Below are 17,676 nucleotides of genomic sequence, written 5' to 3' on the forward strand. Positions count from 1 at the left end.
AATTAATTAATTTTTACAGTAAATCGATGGCAGTTTATTTTATGAAATTTCATTATACTAAAATAGCACAATTTTTGAAAATAAAACATTAATAAAATTACAAAGAAACTTACACACACACAATAATTTATTTTTATATTTAATCTATAAATTCGACTACAGTAGCCCGGGTTATCGTAGCCATTGGGGTGATTAATTAATTAATCTTTGGTGATTTATATCCCCTGGTCGGGCCAATACCACCCATGGAACCCGTTGGGTGCCGGTGAAGGGGTCCTGAAGTTAGCTCGAGCAATCTCTTTCAAATCCTTGGCGTTCAACACTAGCAGAGTCATCGCGTGGTCATCTTTACCCCACAGCAGAGCGCTCAGCAAAACGCCGTCATCTTCCTCCTAAATGTGATGAAACATAACAATTGCTGTTAATTCGACTTTGCTAGACCTCGCTGATGGTAGCACTCGCAATCATACCATTCAATAAAAGGAAGTAAGCAAAGAAAAATTTGCCAATTTATTTCAAGCAATTTTCCCCTTTTCAGTTTTCTTAAAATTTCTGCATAATCAAACAAAAACTAAAAAAAAATCAAATATTTTTTTTGTTTTTTACGACTATATATAGTAAATCTAAAGTTTTGACCGATTTCATTTATATTTATTTTATTTAATACGAGCTTTTCATATTTACTAAGATCTAAAAAAAGTGTAGAAGCTTTTACCTTAGCATCGGGTCGCGGTACAAATATAGGTTCACTTGGACACCCGTCATACTCATGCCAAGTCTTCACTTCTCCAGTGGTCGCATTTACTTTCATAATCTAAAAGGAAAGGTAAAATTACTACCAATTAAATACGATAGATTTCTATAAATTGTTAACGCGTAAAGACTTACTGAGCCGGCATATTTTGAATGCACTTCTGATCCAATCCCATAAAAGTATTTGTATGGACGACCTAAAACAAAAATGATCGCATAAGTATTTATTTATTGAAATAATTTAATTTTAATTATTTTTTGAAATTGATAAATAATTTTGTTTCATTGATCCAGTGGTGGTGCTGCAAATCACCCTCTTTTATAGAAGAGAAGTGAATTAAAATTAGACTGATGATGATGATGATGATGATGATGATGATGATGATGATGATGATGATGATGATGATGATGATGATGATGATGATGATGATGATGATGGTGATGATGATGATGATGATAATGATGATGATGATGATAATAATTAAATCAACATACCATTGTGAAGATCGTAGTGCATTTTAGGTGCCTCGAGGCCCACATCTGCGATCAGCTTAATCTCCACTTTAGTGTTAGACGGAGCATCGAGCGGTATCGTGATACGCTTTGGGCGACTTTGGCTCCATTGTCCATAGTCAGGGTTATTGTGTAAATCCTATCAAAAATAAAAATATTTTTAATTTCGTTATAAGTTAGTAATAGGGTCAGAATAGTTCTGTATTCTGATGTCAGTCCAATTTTATTGACGCAACGACATTAGTGATATTATTGAATTGACGGTCCAAGCAGTAGTCCGTGTGATGTTAAGAGAAAAATCATTGCAATGCATCAATAAATACAGCAACATTTTCCAGGGCTTATAATAGAGTCGCTTATGCGTCGTCGGGTGGTTGGGGCAAACGCAAAAGCTTTACCAGAGCCAAAGGCTAGAAAATCTTGGGTGCAGGAAAGTCTCTAAGTGTTTTCGATTTAAGATACAGACCGGTGTGTGGGCTAATGAAATCTATCCTTTCGGGACAGTAACTATGGTTAGACCTAACGTCCGGATGACGTAAAAATCGACTTGCAATCGGACTTTACCTATTAATGGAACTGATGACATTAGGCTTAACACCACAGAACAGAAAAAGCTAAAGCGCTTAAGCTGGCGTTTCCTAGTCCAACGTCTGAGTAGGCTTAAGATGCGCACCACGACATATCTTGAGATGAGAGAAACACATATCAACCAATAGCAGTGCAATGGAAAATATCGCTATCTCGATTTTTTGTTGGGACGAAAGAGGACGATATTTCAACTCCGCTGCTATTGGTCGACAGTGTGTTATAGTCTATGAACTGGGTAGCCTTTTTTACGACATTTTCCTTAGGGAGCCTAGCAGGGGTGTAGCTACCGCCTATCAGGCGTGTCAATAATACGGGGCCACCGGATACAGTGTGAAAGCAAAAAATAATCAAATGTAACACACAATCTCACTTATTCTGCTGCTAACCAGGAAAAAAAAAAACAAAAAACTGCCTATTGAGTTATCACTGTCAAGCAATTTATTTTTTCCCAGATTAAGCTGTAAGCGTGCGCTCAAAAGTAGGAAACATCCTATAAAGGTTAAGTCACTGCAATCTTTATTTTATATCAAGCACTTTTGCGAGAAATCTTAACCCTAAATTTGGGCCCGCAACTAATTATGATCTAAAGCACGTTACGCCACTGGAGGTTACAACGAATACTTAATTTAAAAAAAAAATTAGTTTCTCTGTTACCTTTATCGCTTCCACATACATCGCGTCGATGATCTTAGCGTCTTTGTATGCGCACACGTCGACGATCAGTTTGCCGTCTTGCTCGAAGCAGTTGATGGTGTGCATGAAGAAGAACGTATCGGTCACGTAGTTGCTCTCTTCACCAGTCTTACGGTTCACCAGTCGTATTTGAGTCTGAAATAGATGTGAACCTTATAGTTTACTAGCGCCCGCATCTTCGTCCGCCCTTAGATCTCCTTAATCCAGCCCTCTCGCAAAATCCGTTCTTAGCGGACTTCCACCACCTCTAAACTACCTCCCTGCCAAATTTCAACTTTGTACGTCCAGCGGTTTTTGTGATTTCGTGATGGATGACCTTTTGCAATTATATATTAAGATTTATTGAAAAAATGTATATTAATGGTAATTAAAGAAAAATTATAGGTTAAGTACATTTTTGTCTTTAATTAATTAGTTATTACAGTATTGTTTGTAAATATGACTGGTGACGACATCTGTACCGAAAGTAATTGAAATTTTGTGTTTACCACACGTTGCGAAGGGTTAAACATTTTTTTTAACATGAATGAGAAATAGTAAAATAATGTGTTTGGAGTATATCAAAATGTTACAACTCAATTTAAACGCACAATTCTCGAATATATTCAAACAAGCTAATAATATCCATCCGCGCCAAAAACTTAGACTACGACATTTAACTATTGACTATTGACGACATTTAAGTTTTAAGTAGATAGTTACATACTTTCGAAAAACATACCATAACCCTTTTTCGGCGATGGGGTAAAAAATACTAAACAAGTTTAAAACTTGCACATTTTTGTTGTTCTGTTTGATATTTTATTCTTACCTCATATTCAGGATACCAGGACAAAGTATTCGAGAATGGATTATTAATTAAATGGTTTTTTATTAAAGTTATAAGTGAAATTGATAACGGTTGTTCAATTATCACGAAATAGTTTTCCGTAACGCCTGCAACAAAATAAAAGTGTTATAATAATTACCTACTAGCAGACACACGGGACTTTGTTTGCTTTGTAAAGCCACTATTTACTTGAAATAACAGACTTTCATGTGAAATTTTATATCCTGTCTAGGTAATAATAATAAATATAGATAATATTATGTCAGTCAGCTATCATTGCGCTTTTGTGTTCAAGTTTGATATTTAAATACTAGATGGCGTACCAGGAAAAGTACGGTCTTTAGCGGTTTAGGTAAGTTTTAACAAGCAAAAAATATATAAAGATTTTTAATTAAAATATATAAAATAAATAAATAAAAATTAATATGATTTGCAAGTTCAAATTGCTCCATAATATTATTAAATCTTACCAAATGAATGCATATACGAAGGGTTAAGAATCCACCTTGGCTCTACAGTGTGGACAACTTCTGCCATTTTAAACATATTCCCTAAAATAAAAATAATATTAACAGTTAATAGATAAAGGACAATAAATATTTTTAGTAAATTCTCATACCTTTTTCATTGTAGGGGAATTTGACGATAACATGCTTCATCATTCCTTTGACAATGTTTATACCGACATTGTAGACGTCCCCTAAAAGAAATTTAAAGTCCCTTAAAAATAATATGGAAAATTCATACCAATATTACAAAAGTGAATGTAAGTTTGTTACGCTTACATGCCTAAACCGATTTTTAAAAAAAATTCAACATTAAAAAAAAATTAAAAAAAATCATGTTTTTGTGCATTATTAGGGTTCTGCTAATTTTATTTACATAGATTAAATTAGCAGAACCTTAATAATGCACAAAACCATGAATTGACAAATGGAACATTCACACCCACAATTGCCTATCTATCCGAATAAAAAAATTGATAGATGTGAAAAAAATCATCCTCATATTACATGAAGAGAATGAACCCAAAATAAAATTGTAGTTTACCATTATTCTATTACTTTACCACTAACTATTAAAACTCAAAATCAAATATTATTTATACAGTTTTTGACAGAGTAGAAATGTGAAACAAGGTTCCAAAGTTTCGGTCTGTGAGACCGTGCGCGGGTTTAGATGTCACAAAAATTGTCGCGAGTTAAGGAAGGTTAAGGTTATCTTTTTTTTATTCTTTACAAGTTAGCCCTTGACTACAATCTCACCTGATGGTAAGTGATGATGCAGTCTAAGATGGAAGCGGGCTAACTTGTTAGGAGGAGGATGAAAATCCACACCCCTTTTGGTTTCTACACGGCATCGTATCGGAACGCTAAATCGCTTGGCGGTACGTCTTTGCCGGTACGGTGGTAACTAGCCACGGCCGAAGCCTCCCACCAGCCAGACCTGGACTAATTAAGAAAATCTCAATCGGCCCAGCCGGGGATCGAACCCAGGACCTACGTTTTGTAAATCCACCGCGCATACCACTGCGCCACGGAGGCCGTCAATAAAATCCTTCCTCCTTTTGTATTAAGTAAATTTTGTGTTTTCTTTCTTGTTACGATCCCATTGTATTAAAATAATCTCCATTTTCCCCCTTTTCACCACAAAAATCTCACCGTTAGCCATTACGTGAGGATGAGCAGTGTGGCACACGATCAGTGCGTTGAACAAATTCTCTTTCTCTAGCGATTCCAAAGTCTCCGGATCAATTCTGAAATTTTTATATTTATTTATTTATTTATTTACTTAAACAGTACCCTACAGTAGTACAGTATATGAATGAAAGCTATGTAATTTCGCAAGAATACATACTTAAACAGGAATTTCATTATGAATATGGCATAATTGGTTTATTTTGCTATACTCCAAAATTGCTTGAATTGGATTCACAACCGGATAGTGAATTTTAACGAAGTAATGAAGAATGCCTATTATTGTTAATAAAAATTTCGTTTGAACTTGCAACGCTGTCAATAAGATAATTCTGTATGGATAATAATAAAAAAAAACATTTTGTTAGATTTCACACCAATTTCTATTGATGGAAGTAAAAAGCTTTCTAAAGGTCAAATTCTAAAATAGTCTAAGAGGGAAGTTTTGTGTGTTGTGTACGATGTAGCATGGTGCGAGTGTTAGTTGCCTGTACGACCTTCATAATACGTACTATTATCGTGATCGCAGCAAACTTTAAAAACTGGCACCTCCACCATGCTATAGCGAACTGTAAGTGGGGTACAGCAGATGATGAAAGTGAAGGAATATGTAGTTACTTGTAAACATTGGTGACTTCTGTCATGGCGTATACTTCATCACCGAAGGGAAACACTGACACACCGGCGTTATCAGTAATTGAGTCGTATGGGTTGAAAACTGAAGCCAATCTGAAAAATACAAACAACATAAATTAGAAATAATTAATTCCAATGCCAATTCGTACAACAGGATTGTTAGTGGACGTCCCGCGGCTTTAGTTCCCGTACCTATGAATATACTGGAATGAAATATTACATAAATAACTTGATAAAAATGTAGCTTTCCATTGGCGAAAGAATTTTTAAAATCGGTTTACGTGTGAAAGTGTAACAAGCAAATAAAACACAATCGGTAGTTATAATTTGTCTCTTAGCTAGATTACAAACCTGAAGAGTATGATTGTTCGAATACGCTAATATGACTGGTTCGAAAATATAAATCTTTTAGTGCTGAGTTGAGGAAGACAATAAGCTATATACGCGATAATTATACACCAGCGTTAACCGCTACTATAAAAACATAATTGGATAATTGTTGATTGTTTGAACTTAAACTGTTTTTTAGTCCACGAGGTAAAAAGAGGTTTGGCATAAAGAAGGTCCTATTCCACTTAGCTTAGTGGATATGAACTCTTCCTCCAATTCTGGAAGGCTTAAGTTTAAATACGTTCGGGGGCATGCACCTCCAAATAATCAATTAGTGCATTTTAAAAAATGTCTCAAACGGTGTAGAAAAAACATCGTGAGGAAACCTGCATATCTGAGATTTTTCTTAATTCTCTACGTGTGAAGTCTGCCAATCCGCATTGGGCCAGCATGGTGGACTATTGGCCTAACCCCTCTTATTCGGGGAGGAGACTCGTGCTCAGCAGTGAGCCGAATATGGTTTGATAATGATGATGACGTGTCTCAAACGGTGTAGAAAAAACATCGTGAACGTACCAGCATATCTGAGAATTTTCATAATTCTCTACGTGTGAAGTCTGCCAATTCGCATTGGGCCAGCATGGTGGACTATTGGCCTAACCCTTCTCATTCTGGGAGGAGACTCGTGCTCAGCAGTGAGTCGAATATGGGTTGATAATGATGAAAACAAACTCTTAATTACCTTACCTATCAAAAATAGTATGGCACGGGTCCGGCACAGATTTTGTACCAAATTCACTGACGACGATACGTTGAGCTTTTCTATTCTTCTTCAGCGTGTCAGACCTTAAGAAACGGCACTGGTACGTTGCTTGACCGTTTTTGATTGCGAACCTGTAAGTTAGTAAGTTTGGTAGATGTTAATAGTATGCATTAAAGTACTGCATACCCTAAGAGATGTATTTTTAGTCCTTATTAACTACAGATTTTTCCAGTTTGCTTAATTTATTACTAGTGCATACCCTGATCGACAACCTTATGCACGCCACTGTTTAAGGCCCACCTGTTGAGAAATTTTTTTGAGTTCTGTGTGGTACTAAGCTCATTCAGAGTGATTCCTAGGACAACTACCTACTATGATACCGGATGCCCGCGTGGAAATCATTGTAAATTTTCAACCCCTATTTTACCATTTTAAGGGTTGAATTATAAACATTCTTAAATCACATTATATTTCGTATTTTTTATGACTTATGAACAATTTTTTAAAACTTAACCCCCTACTATTTTTATTTTAGAGTGAATTTAGAAAATGTTTTTCTCCAAGGTCCCATTTACCATTATACCAAAATTCATCTTAAACGGTCCAGCCGTTTAACCGTGAAAAGGTAACAGACAGACAGACAGACAGACAGGCTTACTGTCGCATATGTAATATTAATATAGATATGTGTAGGTAGATATATATTAATATATCTACTAGCGGACCCGCTCAAGCTTCGCTTTGACTAATGGTGCACTTCTCCCCTATCCCTACCCTACCCTGCTTCTACCCTACTCAACCCTACCCCTACCCTAGTCATACCCTACTTTTACCCTACCCCTAGGATTTAGGGGTTTAAAAAAATATATGTTTGCCTATTCTCATAGATACCGAATAAACACAAAAAAAATCATCAAAATCGGTCAAGCCGTTTCGGAGGAGTATGGCAAAGAAAACTGTGACACGAGAATTTTATATATTAGAAGAAGATAGGTTGTTCTCATGGGCTAACTTGTATGGATATAAAAAAAAATATATATAACAAGTTGGTATACAATGCCCAAAATCTGTATTTTTATATGCATATTTCGCATATAGATGCAGACATATAGATAAAATGATAGTTCCTTACAATGTTAGAACATTGTGTGTTGTGATTAAAACAATCACTAATGAGGGTTATCTTTTGATAATAACTACAATCTTCACCGAGTGACTGTAATCAATCATCTTTAATGACTGTATTTATTTTTTTTAATTATTTACTAGTTAGCCTACAAAATCTCACCTGATGGCAAGTGATGATGCAATCTAAGGTGGATGCGGGCTAACTTGATAGGAGGAGGATGAAAATCCACACCCCTTTCGGTTTCAACACGACATCGTACCGGAACGCTAAATCGCTTGGCGTTACGTCCTTACCGGCCGAAACCTCCACCAGCTAGACTTGGACCAATTAAAACAACCTCAATCGGTCCAGCCGGGGATCGAACCCAGGATGCATCCGTCTTGTAAATCCACCGCGCATACCACTGCGCCACGGAGGCCGACAAAAGTAATAATAATGTTAAATAATAAAAAAGTGTTACATTAAACCATTATACTAAAATTAAATAGTTTTTACAATATTAAAAAAAAAAAATAGTAAAATAAACTTTGTAAAAGGATTTATTAAAGGTACTTACCTAGTAAAAATGATGTTATTTATAAAAATACATATTTTTTCACCGTTTTGCATAAAAAAAATTCATAATAGTTTTAATTAGCTATAAAATGAATGATAAAAGCTTTTAAGACTAAGAAATATCTATAGTCGATAAGACATTAAATATATCAATGTAACTAATACCTACACTGTACACTAGAATAGATCATTCACGATAATTTATTTTATGGTTTTATTAGACACTAGTAGACGCCGCGCGGTTTCACCCGCGTGGTTCCCGTTCCCGTAGGAATACAGGGATAAAATATGGCCTATAGCCCTTGAAAAAATGGGCTATCTAACACTGAAAGAAGTATTGGATAGAAGCAGGCGTTACTTTGCGGAAGTTCATCATGATTATATAATGATTTATTTATTTTGCTATCATCCGCGAAAAGCCGACGAACCCATGCGACAACGTCACCCAGGTCCGACAAAATACTCTCTACGTACGTTTCACCCCGAAACCGGAGCGTCCTCAGGAGACATTGACTCTACAACGTGCAATTGCAAAGTAAGTATACTTTGCAATAGCAAAATATTAAAAGTAATTATACTTTTCGTCGACTTTTCGCGGATGATAGCAAAATAAATAAATCATCATACAAACTGAAAGAAGTTTTCAAATCGGACCAGTAGTTCCTGAGACTAGCGCGTTCAATCAAACAAACAAACAAACTCTTGATCTTTATTATAATAGTTAGATTCGATAATAATCTAAATCACTAATCTATTTTTAATAAACCTGTCAAAAGACCATCTATTTATAGTTGAATAACATCCATTTATACGAGTTTAGTGCATATTTTTTACGATTTTGTTATTGCCACGACTTAAAAGTATACATTAGTTTGTATTATGATATAACTAATAATTATAACTCCAGAATGGAAACCGTAAGTCTGGCGGCCAGTACCTTCGGTACAAAGATGTTCTGAAAAGACACTTCATCATCATCATCATCATATCAGCCGATGGACGTCCACTGCAGGACATAGGTCTTTTGTAGGGACTTCCAAACATCACGATACTGAGCCATCTGCATCCAGCGAATACCTGCGCTTGATGTCGTCAGTCCACCTGGTGGGGGGTCGGCCAACACTGCGCTTTCTAGTGCGGTGTCGCTATTCCAGCACATTGGGACAACGGCCATCGGCTTTCGAAGTGCCCCACCCATTGCCACTTAAGCTTCGCGAAGACACTTAAAACGATGTAATATGTATAGATCCCTCGCGTTGGGAGGACACGACTACTAATCGTGCAGAGTGGAGAAAAAGGTAGGGTTGGAACAAGAACGTCGACTCTGCTTAGATCGGAAGCGAGATTATCTTAAGCTTCGTCCACCATTGAATTACTGTGATCGTGTGCTAACTTGTGCCCTATGTAGTCAAAGTCCTTCTTATTGACGAGTAGTAGTAGTTTTGATAGCCCAGTGGATATGACCTCTGCCTTTTTCGGATTCGGAGGGTGTAGGTTGAATCCGGTCCGGGGCATGCACCTCCAACTTTTCAGTTGTGTGCATTATAAGTAATTAAATATCACGTGTCTCAAACGGTGCAGGAAAAACATCCTCATGTGAGAAAACCTACATACCTTTCTTAATTCTTTACGTGTGTGAAGTCTCTGCATTGGGCCAGCGTGGTGGACTATTAGCCTAACCCCTCTCATTATGCTTGCTTAACAGTGAGCCAAATCTGACGAAGCTAACACGCACCTGTGTATGAGAGCCGATCCATCAAACACATGGGTGAATTCTTGCGAACCACACTTGATGGAGCCTGGTCCGTTCCTGATGAGTGTGCCTTGCAGCCATTGTGGAATTGTACCTGAAAAATTCAATCAGAAATTATATTTTTATAAAAATATCTGGGCCCCGGGGTTCAAACGTAGATTCTGTTCCCGTGGGAAAACAAGGTTAAAAATAAATATTGGTCATATTATAATTGCATTGGGTTGCAAGTGAAACATAGCGACGAACTGCCAGAGACAGAATACAATGGCTACAATTGGAGGAGACTTTCACTGCTTTATTCAGTCCTTACAAAAAAGAATAATAAAATGAAAAATTACTAACATAATATAAAGAATTAGATAATATCAACTAACCCACTAACAATCTATAAAACTTGTAAACCATAATAATAACATTAAAAAAAATGTCTGTAATTATAAGGAAATAAAGCTATTTTTATTTTTTATATTATAATTAATAGTAATATGTTTAAAAAGAAAAAAAACTAAAACTTTACCAATTTCTAAGATATCCAATCTTTGTTATGACTATTACTATAGTTATATTACTTTACATGGATTATCTGAACATTGACACTATCTATCAAATTAGGCTACTAACCTTTAAAGTACTAAAACGTGTAGATAAGTAAACTAATATACAAAAAAGATGGAGGGGATAAAGAGGGGCTTTGAGATTTGAGCGCGTCAGCGGTGCGATTCCACTACTTTACACTCGTCGACGAACTGTTCGCCTATAAAACATCAATTCAAATTTGAACTTTATGTTTAGTAGGGAACGCCAAAATTATAATGTCATTAACAACGAAATTGCCATGGAAACGAACGATGTCATAACGCTGGAACTTTACAGAATACAGGGGCAGAGCTTTCCATGCTGTTCATTACCTCCATCAAGTAAGAGCCCTCAATAAAACGCGGTGGATATTTGATTTGATGTTTATTGTAGTAGGTTTTTCATAAAGACCAAATTAGTGAATAGGCCAGCTGTTTCTTTAATTTTGTACACCAACACGAATGTCAATCGCTTGTACATCCAAAGCCAAAAAGATTTTTGAAAATATGTAGATTGATTATTTAAATAACGAGAGTTAGCACAGTCTAGGTATTTATCTATTTTAAAAATCCGGATCGATTTTCCAAAAGATAACTATGTTATAATCCGCGATAAAATGTTAATGACTTCAGTGTTAGAAACCTCTTATCGTGATTACGTCGATAACAAATGTATTATTTCACAGATTTGCTACTTTAATGAGATAGATACTGACAACAACGTCATGATTTCCTGGTTTAGCTTAAAATCTGCAATTTAATAGAATCTTTAGGAAATCAAGCAAAAGTTCTGCATTCTGTAAAGTTACAGCGATGTGACATCGCTCATTTCCATGGCAACTTCGTTGTTAGTGACATTTTATTTTTGGCATCCCTTAGATTCCGATCCCGGAGGGTGTGGGCTCGAATCCGGTCCGGGGCATGCACCTCCAACTTTCAGTTGTGTGCATTTTAAGAAATTAAATATCACGTGTCTCAAACGGTGAAGGAAACATCGTGAGGAAACCTGCATACCAGAGAATTTTCTTAATTCTCTGCGAGTGTGAAGTCTGCAGCCAATCCGCATTAGGCCAGCGTGATTGACTATTGGAATAGCCCCTGTCATTCTAAGAGGAGACTCGAGCTCGGCAGTGACCCGAATATGGGTTGATAATGATGATAATGAGAAATAAATAACAGAATCACACGAATCACTTTCAGAAGGGTCTGACAGTTTTGTCATATCTAAAGTCCAGCTATGAATGTTCGATTATGGTATAACTTTAGAACGGCGTAACCGATAAAAACAGACCTTAACAACTTAAAAAGCAAAGCAAACACAATCGCATGGCTAATTGTGCAATTTTGTAATTTATCGTTTCGTAAGGATCTCCTAAAGAACAAAACAATAGTCCACCACGCTGGCCCAATGCGGATTGGCAGACTTCACACACGCAGAGAATGAAGGTAATTCTCTGGTATGCAGGTTTCCTCACGATGTTTTCCTTCACCGATTGAGACACGTGATATTTAATTTCTTAAAATGCACACAACTGAAAAGTTGGAGGTGCATGCCCCGGACAGGATTCGAACCCACACCCTCCGGAATCGGAGGCAGAGGTCATATCCACTGGGCTATCACGGTCATCATCATCATTAGCTACAAATTTTCGACTCATTGTTGAGCACGAGCCTCCTCTCAGAATGAGAGAAGTTAGACCAATAGTCCACCACGGTGGCCCAATGCGGTTTGGCAGACTTATGCAGGTTTCCTCACGATATTTTTGCTTCACCTTTTGAGGCATGTGATATTTAATTTCTTAAAATGCACGTAACTGAAAAGTTTCGAACCTACGCCCTGTGAATCGAAGGCAGAGATCATATCCACTGGGCTATCACGACTCTATTTCACCAATAGATGGGGAGATTCATAATGGTTTTTTTGTAGAAAAAATGCTGCCTAATTTAGAGATAGGTATATTAAAAACATGTAATTAGAGGCATCTTTTAAGGATAACTTATTAAACAAATCATCTGAATCCTACTCGTATTGGTGTTATGACGTTCACCGGGTCAGCAAGTTATTATTAATTTATATAATAATTAATATAATTTATGTAATTATTTATTATCAATATATTTTTTATGTTTGGTTCGACTGATTCTCACAATATTTAGTTGAGTCATGACCATTTTATTGACGCAACAAAAAATAAATAATTTATTTTTTCCTTCTCTTTGGGACGGCTTACTTTCATCTAAATCCCATCCTTCGCCACCACAAGATAAGTATAGGATAGGACATTACCATAATAATATTATAATGTTACAATTAAAACAGTTTTGACTACCTCTAAACATTAACCCCCATATTCAGATCCACAGAACAGACAACGGTAAAAGCGTTAGCTTTTACCGTTAATTTAGCAATAGAAGTAGCAAGGGGGCGTGGCCCGCGTACACCCGGGTGTGCGGAACAACGCAAGCGTTTCCGCGCATGTACTAGCAGTTGTTTTGTTGTGTGACAAAAGGAATAAATAATATTCAACTCTAAAGTAAGGGTGACATATTTCATTTTTCACTAAATATTATTCAGTCATTTAAGCCACGCCTCTGGGTACGCTGGTTTCAATACAAAGAATTGACACTTTATAAATCTAGTTACCTCTTATATCTGTGTTCAGATCCATGGATGAAGATTTCCACATCAATTTTCTTCAAAGTATGCCTTAATAACTACTGTTTAAAGTTCACTTTTCTTTGTAGAAATTTGAGGTTTAAATCCTTAATGTTTTTAAATAAGGCTGAAAAACAGTTTACCTGTTATATTTCCGCTAATAGGTTTCTTAATTTCCACTTCACAACTTCTCAGCCACGGTTGCATGTTATATTCAGGGCGAAATTTCTCAGTATCGGACATTTTGATTCTCGTTTGGTATTTTATGTTCTGTAAATTGAATGATTAACTGAGGTTTAATATTTGAGTTTTGTTTTAATAATGGTCCGGTCTTTCCACCTCCAATTAGGCAAAAACTTGTGCAAGAAGTATGACAATATTCCAACTGGTGGGCATCGAATAGAGCTTTCAGAGTCAGGTTCAGACTTAGTCAGCTGACTATCCTAGTATAAGCGGGTAAAGTTTATGTTTGTCGCCGATAGCTCATTGATTGCTTGCGTGACTGTGTACTAACCAATATGGTGAAGTTGTCAAGTTATAAATAGGTCAAAAGCTTGACTGCGTCCGCTAATTTAGGTACAAATATTTTTTTTTTACTACGGGATAATCTCTAATCGCTGGACCTTTTGTTTCCTGACAACCCTTAGCTAGAGAGGGTCTCTAAGTGCTCCGCGAGCCGCGAAGCTAAGCTGATAATTTATAGGCTAAGGTACCCAAAGTAGGTACTAGTAAATAAGAAAAATATTGTTAATTAAGTAATAATAAATTTAATCATAATCGTAATATACTATAAAGTATAAAATCATAGACTAGACGTTAGGCATAATGGTGAATTATGATAGATAATAAAAAGTTAATAATGATAATAGGTATTTTAATTAAATATATCTATCAAGCAGTTTATAATATACAGAACAAGTATACTATCTATTTAACTGCCAAGGAATTAATCACTTAAAGTACAAAATCATAGTTAATTTTAGCATAATCTCTAATTATGATAGATAATAAAAATTTAATACTTAATGATTAATTGACCAGATAGTCTAGCCAAATCTTACAAAGTTCAGTCTACAGGAAATTCCACACATAATCAATATTATCATATCATGGCCTATGTCCACAGCTGGGTATCCATACCAATATTATAAAGAGGTAAAGTTTGTGTGGGTAGTAATGTTAGGGGGTATCTCTGGATCTACTTAACAGATTTCGAAATTTCTTTTACGACCAGAAAACCACGTTATATGTAAGTGTCATAGGCTAAACGAGTGGTGTAACTACGCGGGTGAAACCGCGGGGCATCAGTTAGTAATTAATATACTAATAAGTCTTTTGTACGAACTGCTGATCTCTTTTCTGATTCGATTACACAGAGACCAGTGGCGTAGCATGCCTTGGAGGAGCCCTGTATTAAAATTAGTTGGTGGGCCCAATGGCATGCACTGCATACCCTAACAAATGTTTTGTAAATGCTTATACAATGCACTTTTACCCAGTTTGGTTAAATTGTCTTGCTAGTGCATATCCTGATCAACAGCCTTATGCACGCCACTGGGTGAGCCCAATAGACGAGTGGCAAATCCCGAAAATCTCTTTAACAGTTTTTTAAGCACCAGATTAAGAGAGATTGTGGATTAAATTTTACTAATTTTTGCTTTGACACTTAAGGGGCCTCTGTAGTCCGGGGGCCCCGTATCATTGATACGGCGGAAGATATGCCCCTGACAGATATTCCAAGAATATCACGCTTCGTCGCCCGCTGAGTGACTCTAAACCGTTTTTTGTTGTCTCAAATACATCACTGGCAACACGGACTGTTCCAAGTCGAAGACATTTGTTTTCAGACAGATGAATTTTTTTAGGCGATTTATTTTACCTTTAAGGCCAGACATTCTAAGAATGTAACCACTAACCAAGATCTTGCCTGGTTAAATTTTCCGATAGTCGTGAATTTTTTTAGTCTGAGTATACTTTCTCTCTATTAAATGTGATATTGTTGTCCAAGGCCGAATGTCCTTGTATGACCCCCCTAGATCCTAGACTGTATAACATACATAACTTTTACTTTATAAACTACTGTAATTGACCGATTTCCATGTTTCATTAATAAAAATATTATTCATTTACTCAGATCGATTTTTTTGTACACCACTTAGTCAAATATGTAAACAAACTAAAAATTTAAATTAAATATTAAAAAAAAATTACCGCACAACAATATTTGATTTTAAATTGTCCAATTTTTAATTAAAATATTTTTTTCAAACACTTTCAATATTTAAAGTAATCTGGTGGAGATGTTATTTTTATTTAAGTGACAAAAAAAAACGAGCCTTAAATTTTTTTTAAAGGCTCATTTTTTGTTGTTACCAGCCAGACTTTTCCCCGATTTTATCGGAAAATATTTATTTACTTACAAATTGTCCACTACAGCTTGAGCACAAGTAACAAACTAAGACACTACTATACTATGCAAGACAATATATGATCCCAATTATAACAGGTATATTATAATTCGAGTCTAACACATGTCAAATAAACAACGATACTCGATAACGTATCGTTAATTATTTCGAATTATCAATAGGCTGAAAAAAAAGTGGTGCGCTATGATTTATTATTGTTAAAATATTTTTTGAATTTTAGCACATCATTTTATTAGGAGATCCGCAGAAGAACTAAAGTCAACATAGCTCAAAGTGTCGCGAGGCTGAAGTGGCAATGGGCGGGGCACATAGTTCGAAGAGTCGATGGCCGTTGGGGTCCCAAGGTGCTGGAATGGCGACCCCGCACTAGAAAGCGCTGTGTTGGTCGACCCCCCACCAGGTGGACTGACGACATCAAGCGAGTCAGCGCTGGATGCAGATGACTCAGTATCGTGATGTTTGGAACTCCCTAAAAAAGCCCTATGTCCTGCAGTGGACGTCCATCGGCTGACATGATGATGATGATGATGATGATATCATTATAAGATAAAGTCATCATCATCATTATCAATTTATTCGGCTAATTGCTAAGCTCGAGTCTACTCTCAGAATGAGAGGGGTTAGGCCAATAGTCCACCACGCTGACCCAATGCGGATTGGCAGACAGAGAATTAAGAAAATATCCTAGTACCTATGCAGGTTTCCTCGCGATGTTTTTCCTTCACCGTTTGAGACACGTGATATTTCATTTCTTAAAATGCACACAACTGAAAAGTTGGAGGTGCACACACCCTCCGGAATCGAAGGCATAGGTCATATCTGCTGGGCTATCACTTTTTTCTTTCTCTTAATTTTTTAGTTGTAGCCTGAAGTTGGGAAATTAGAGACATGTGCCTTCGACGCCGAGAGACCTCGCTCCCGATCATATGTAAATGAATAAGTGGATTATGTGTTGATGATGTTAATGTTATCAAAAAAACAATTTTGAAAATTCTTTTTCTACTAGAAAAAAACGTTATTGGTGAGTGTTATAGCTTATTTTGTATCCCGTATTCTCACGGGAACGGGAGCCACGCAGGTGAAACCGCGAATAGTAGGGAAAAAGTCTCACATGTCGTTTGCGAGACATAGTAATTGTACGTGTTAGCAATACCTACCGTTTTTCTTCCCTGTTGGAAAACGAAATTGTTGGCCACACAGTTCCAGGAGTCACAGCATTCTTTAGGTCAGTTCTTATTTATTTATTATGAAAATCTTAACCATTTTTTGTGAAACCAAACCCTTTAAATTTTTTTTTAATAAATTGCCCAAGATTATCGCGATTTTTGCCAGCGGAAGTCGATTTATTTATTGCACCTTGCTCGTATATTTCGGTAAGTTATAAAAAAAAGGCGAAAACTCTTTTGAATTATCGTTTGACAGGTTTTTAGCATTTAAGATCTTCAATTTGTAAGCCAATTAAAATAATTATATTTGCACTTATATTAAACTTTTTTGTTAATAGCGGGTTAAGAAAACCTTAATAGCTGGTTTTTAATGATTATTAAGAAAATCTGCCACTTTTTATTTACGTATATAGCTAAGTATATAATCATTTTTATATACAAGCTGGGTATAAGTAGGTATAATAAATAAAAACACTGATACCCGTGATACCAGACTTGTTTTTTTTTTGTAATAACCACAAATTGGTAGTAAAATAGTTGTAGGTCCATTCGCAACATACTTTGGATTATCATATCATCTTTTCCTAAAATCAGCATCGTGATCCACAAAA

The 17,676-nt window shown here is 36.1% G+C and overlaps 1 protein-coding gene across 2 annotated transcripts; it reads right to left on the minus strand.

The window, feature by feature from the left end:
- Positions 1–63: 63 nt before the first annotated feature.
- On the minus strand, positions 64–17,076 carry LOC112048993 (carotenoid isomerooxygenase-like). 2 transcript variants are annotated; one of them, XM_052883487.1, is made up of 14 exons: positions 17,057–17,076; positions 13,614–13,740; positions 10,222–10,333; positions 6,787–6,933; positions 5,692–5,802; positions 5,038–5,132; positions 3,996–4,076; positions 3,847–3,927; positions 3,359–3,483; positions 2,509–2,682; positions 1,249–1,405; positions 889–950; positions 716–814; positions 64–392 (listed from the first exon to the last, which is right to left on the minus strand). In XM_052883487.1, exons 2-14 carry the CDS (start codon positions 13,711–13,713, stop codon positions 216–218), a joined length of 1,521 nt encoding a protein of 506 aa, XP_052739447.1. In that variant the 5' UTR covers positions 13,714–13,740; positions 17,057–17,076; the 3' UTR covers positions 64–215. The 2 variants fall into 2 exon arrangements, with proteins under 2 accessions (XP_052739447.1, XP_052739448.1); XM_052883488.1 differs by lacking the exons at positions 13,614–13,740; positions 17,057–17,076 and adding an exon at positions 13,459–13,593.
- Between the last annotated feature and the right edge of the window lie 600 nt (positions 17,077–17,676).

Source organism: Bicyclus anynana, chromosome 9 (genome assembly GCF_947172395.1).
Source record: "Bicyclus anynana chromosome 9, ilBicAnyn1.1, whole genome shotgun sequence".
Classification (NCBI taxonomy): domain Eukaryota; kingdom Metazoa; phylum Arthropoda; class Insecta; order Lepidoptera; family Nymphalidae; genus Bicyclus; species Bicyclus anynana.

What these genes read in the sequence shown, in the direction of transcription:
- LOC112048993 (XM_052883487.1), bottom strand. Translation starts at nt 13,713, where the DNA reads ATGTCCGATACTGAGAAATTTCGCCCTGAATATAACATGCAACCGTGG. An exon ending in CCTGGTATCCTGAATATGAG is followed by an intron (nt 2,683 to 3,358) that starts GTAAGAATAAAA and finishes CATCTATTTCAG; the next exon opens with ACTCAAATACGACTGGTGAA. An exon ending in TGTATGTGGAAGCGATAAAG is followed by an intron (nt 1,406 to 2,508) that starts GTAACAGAGAAA and finishes TATTTTTGATAG; the next exon opens with GATTTACACAATAACCCTGA.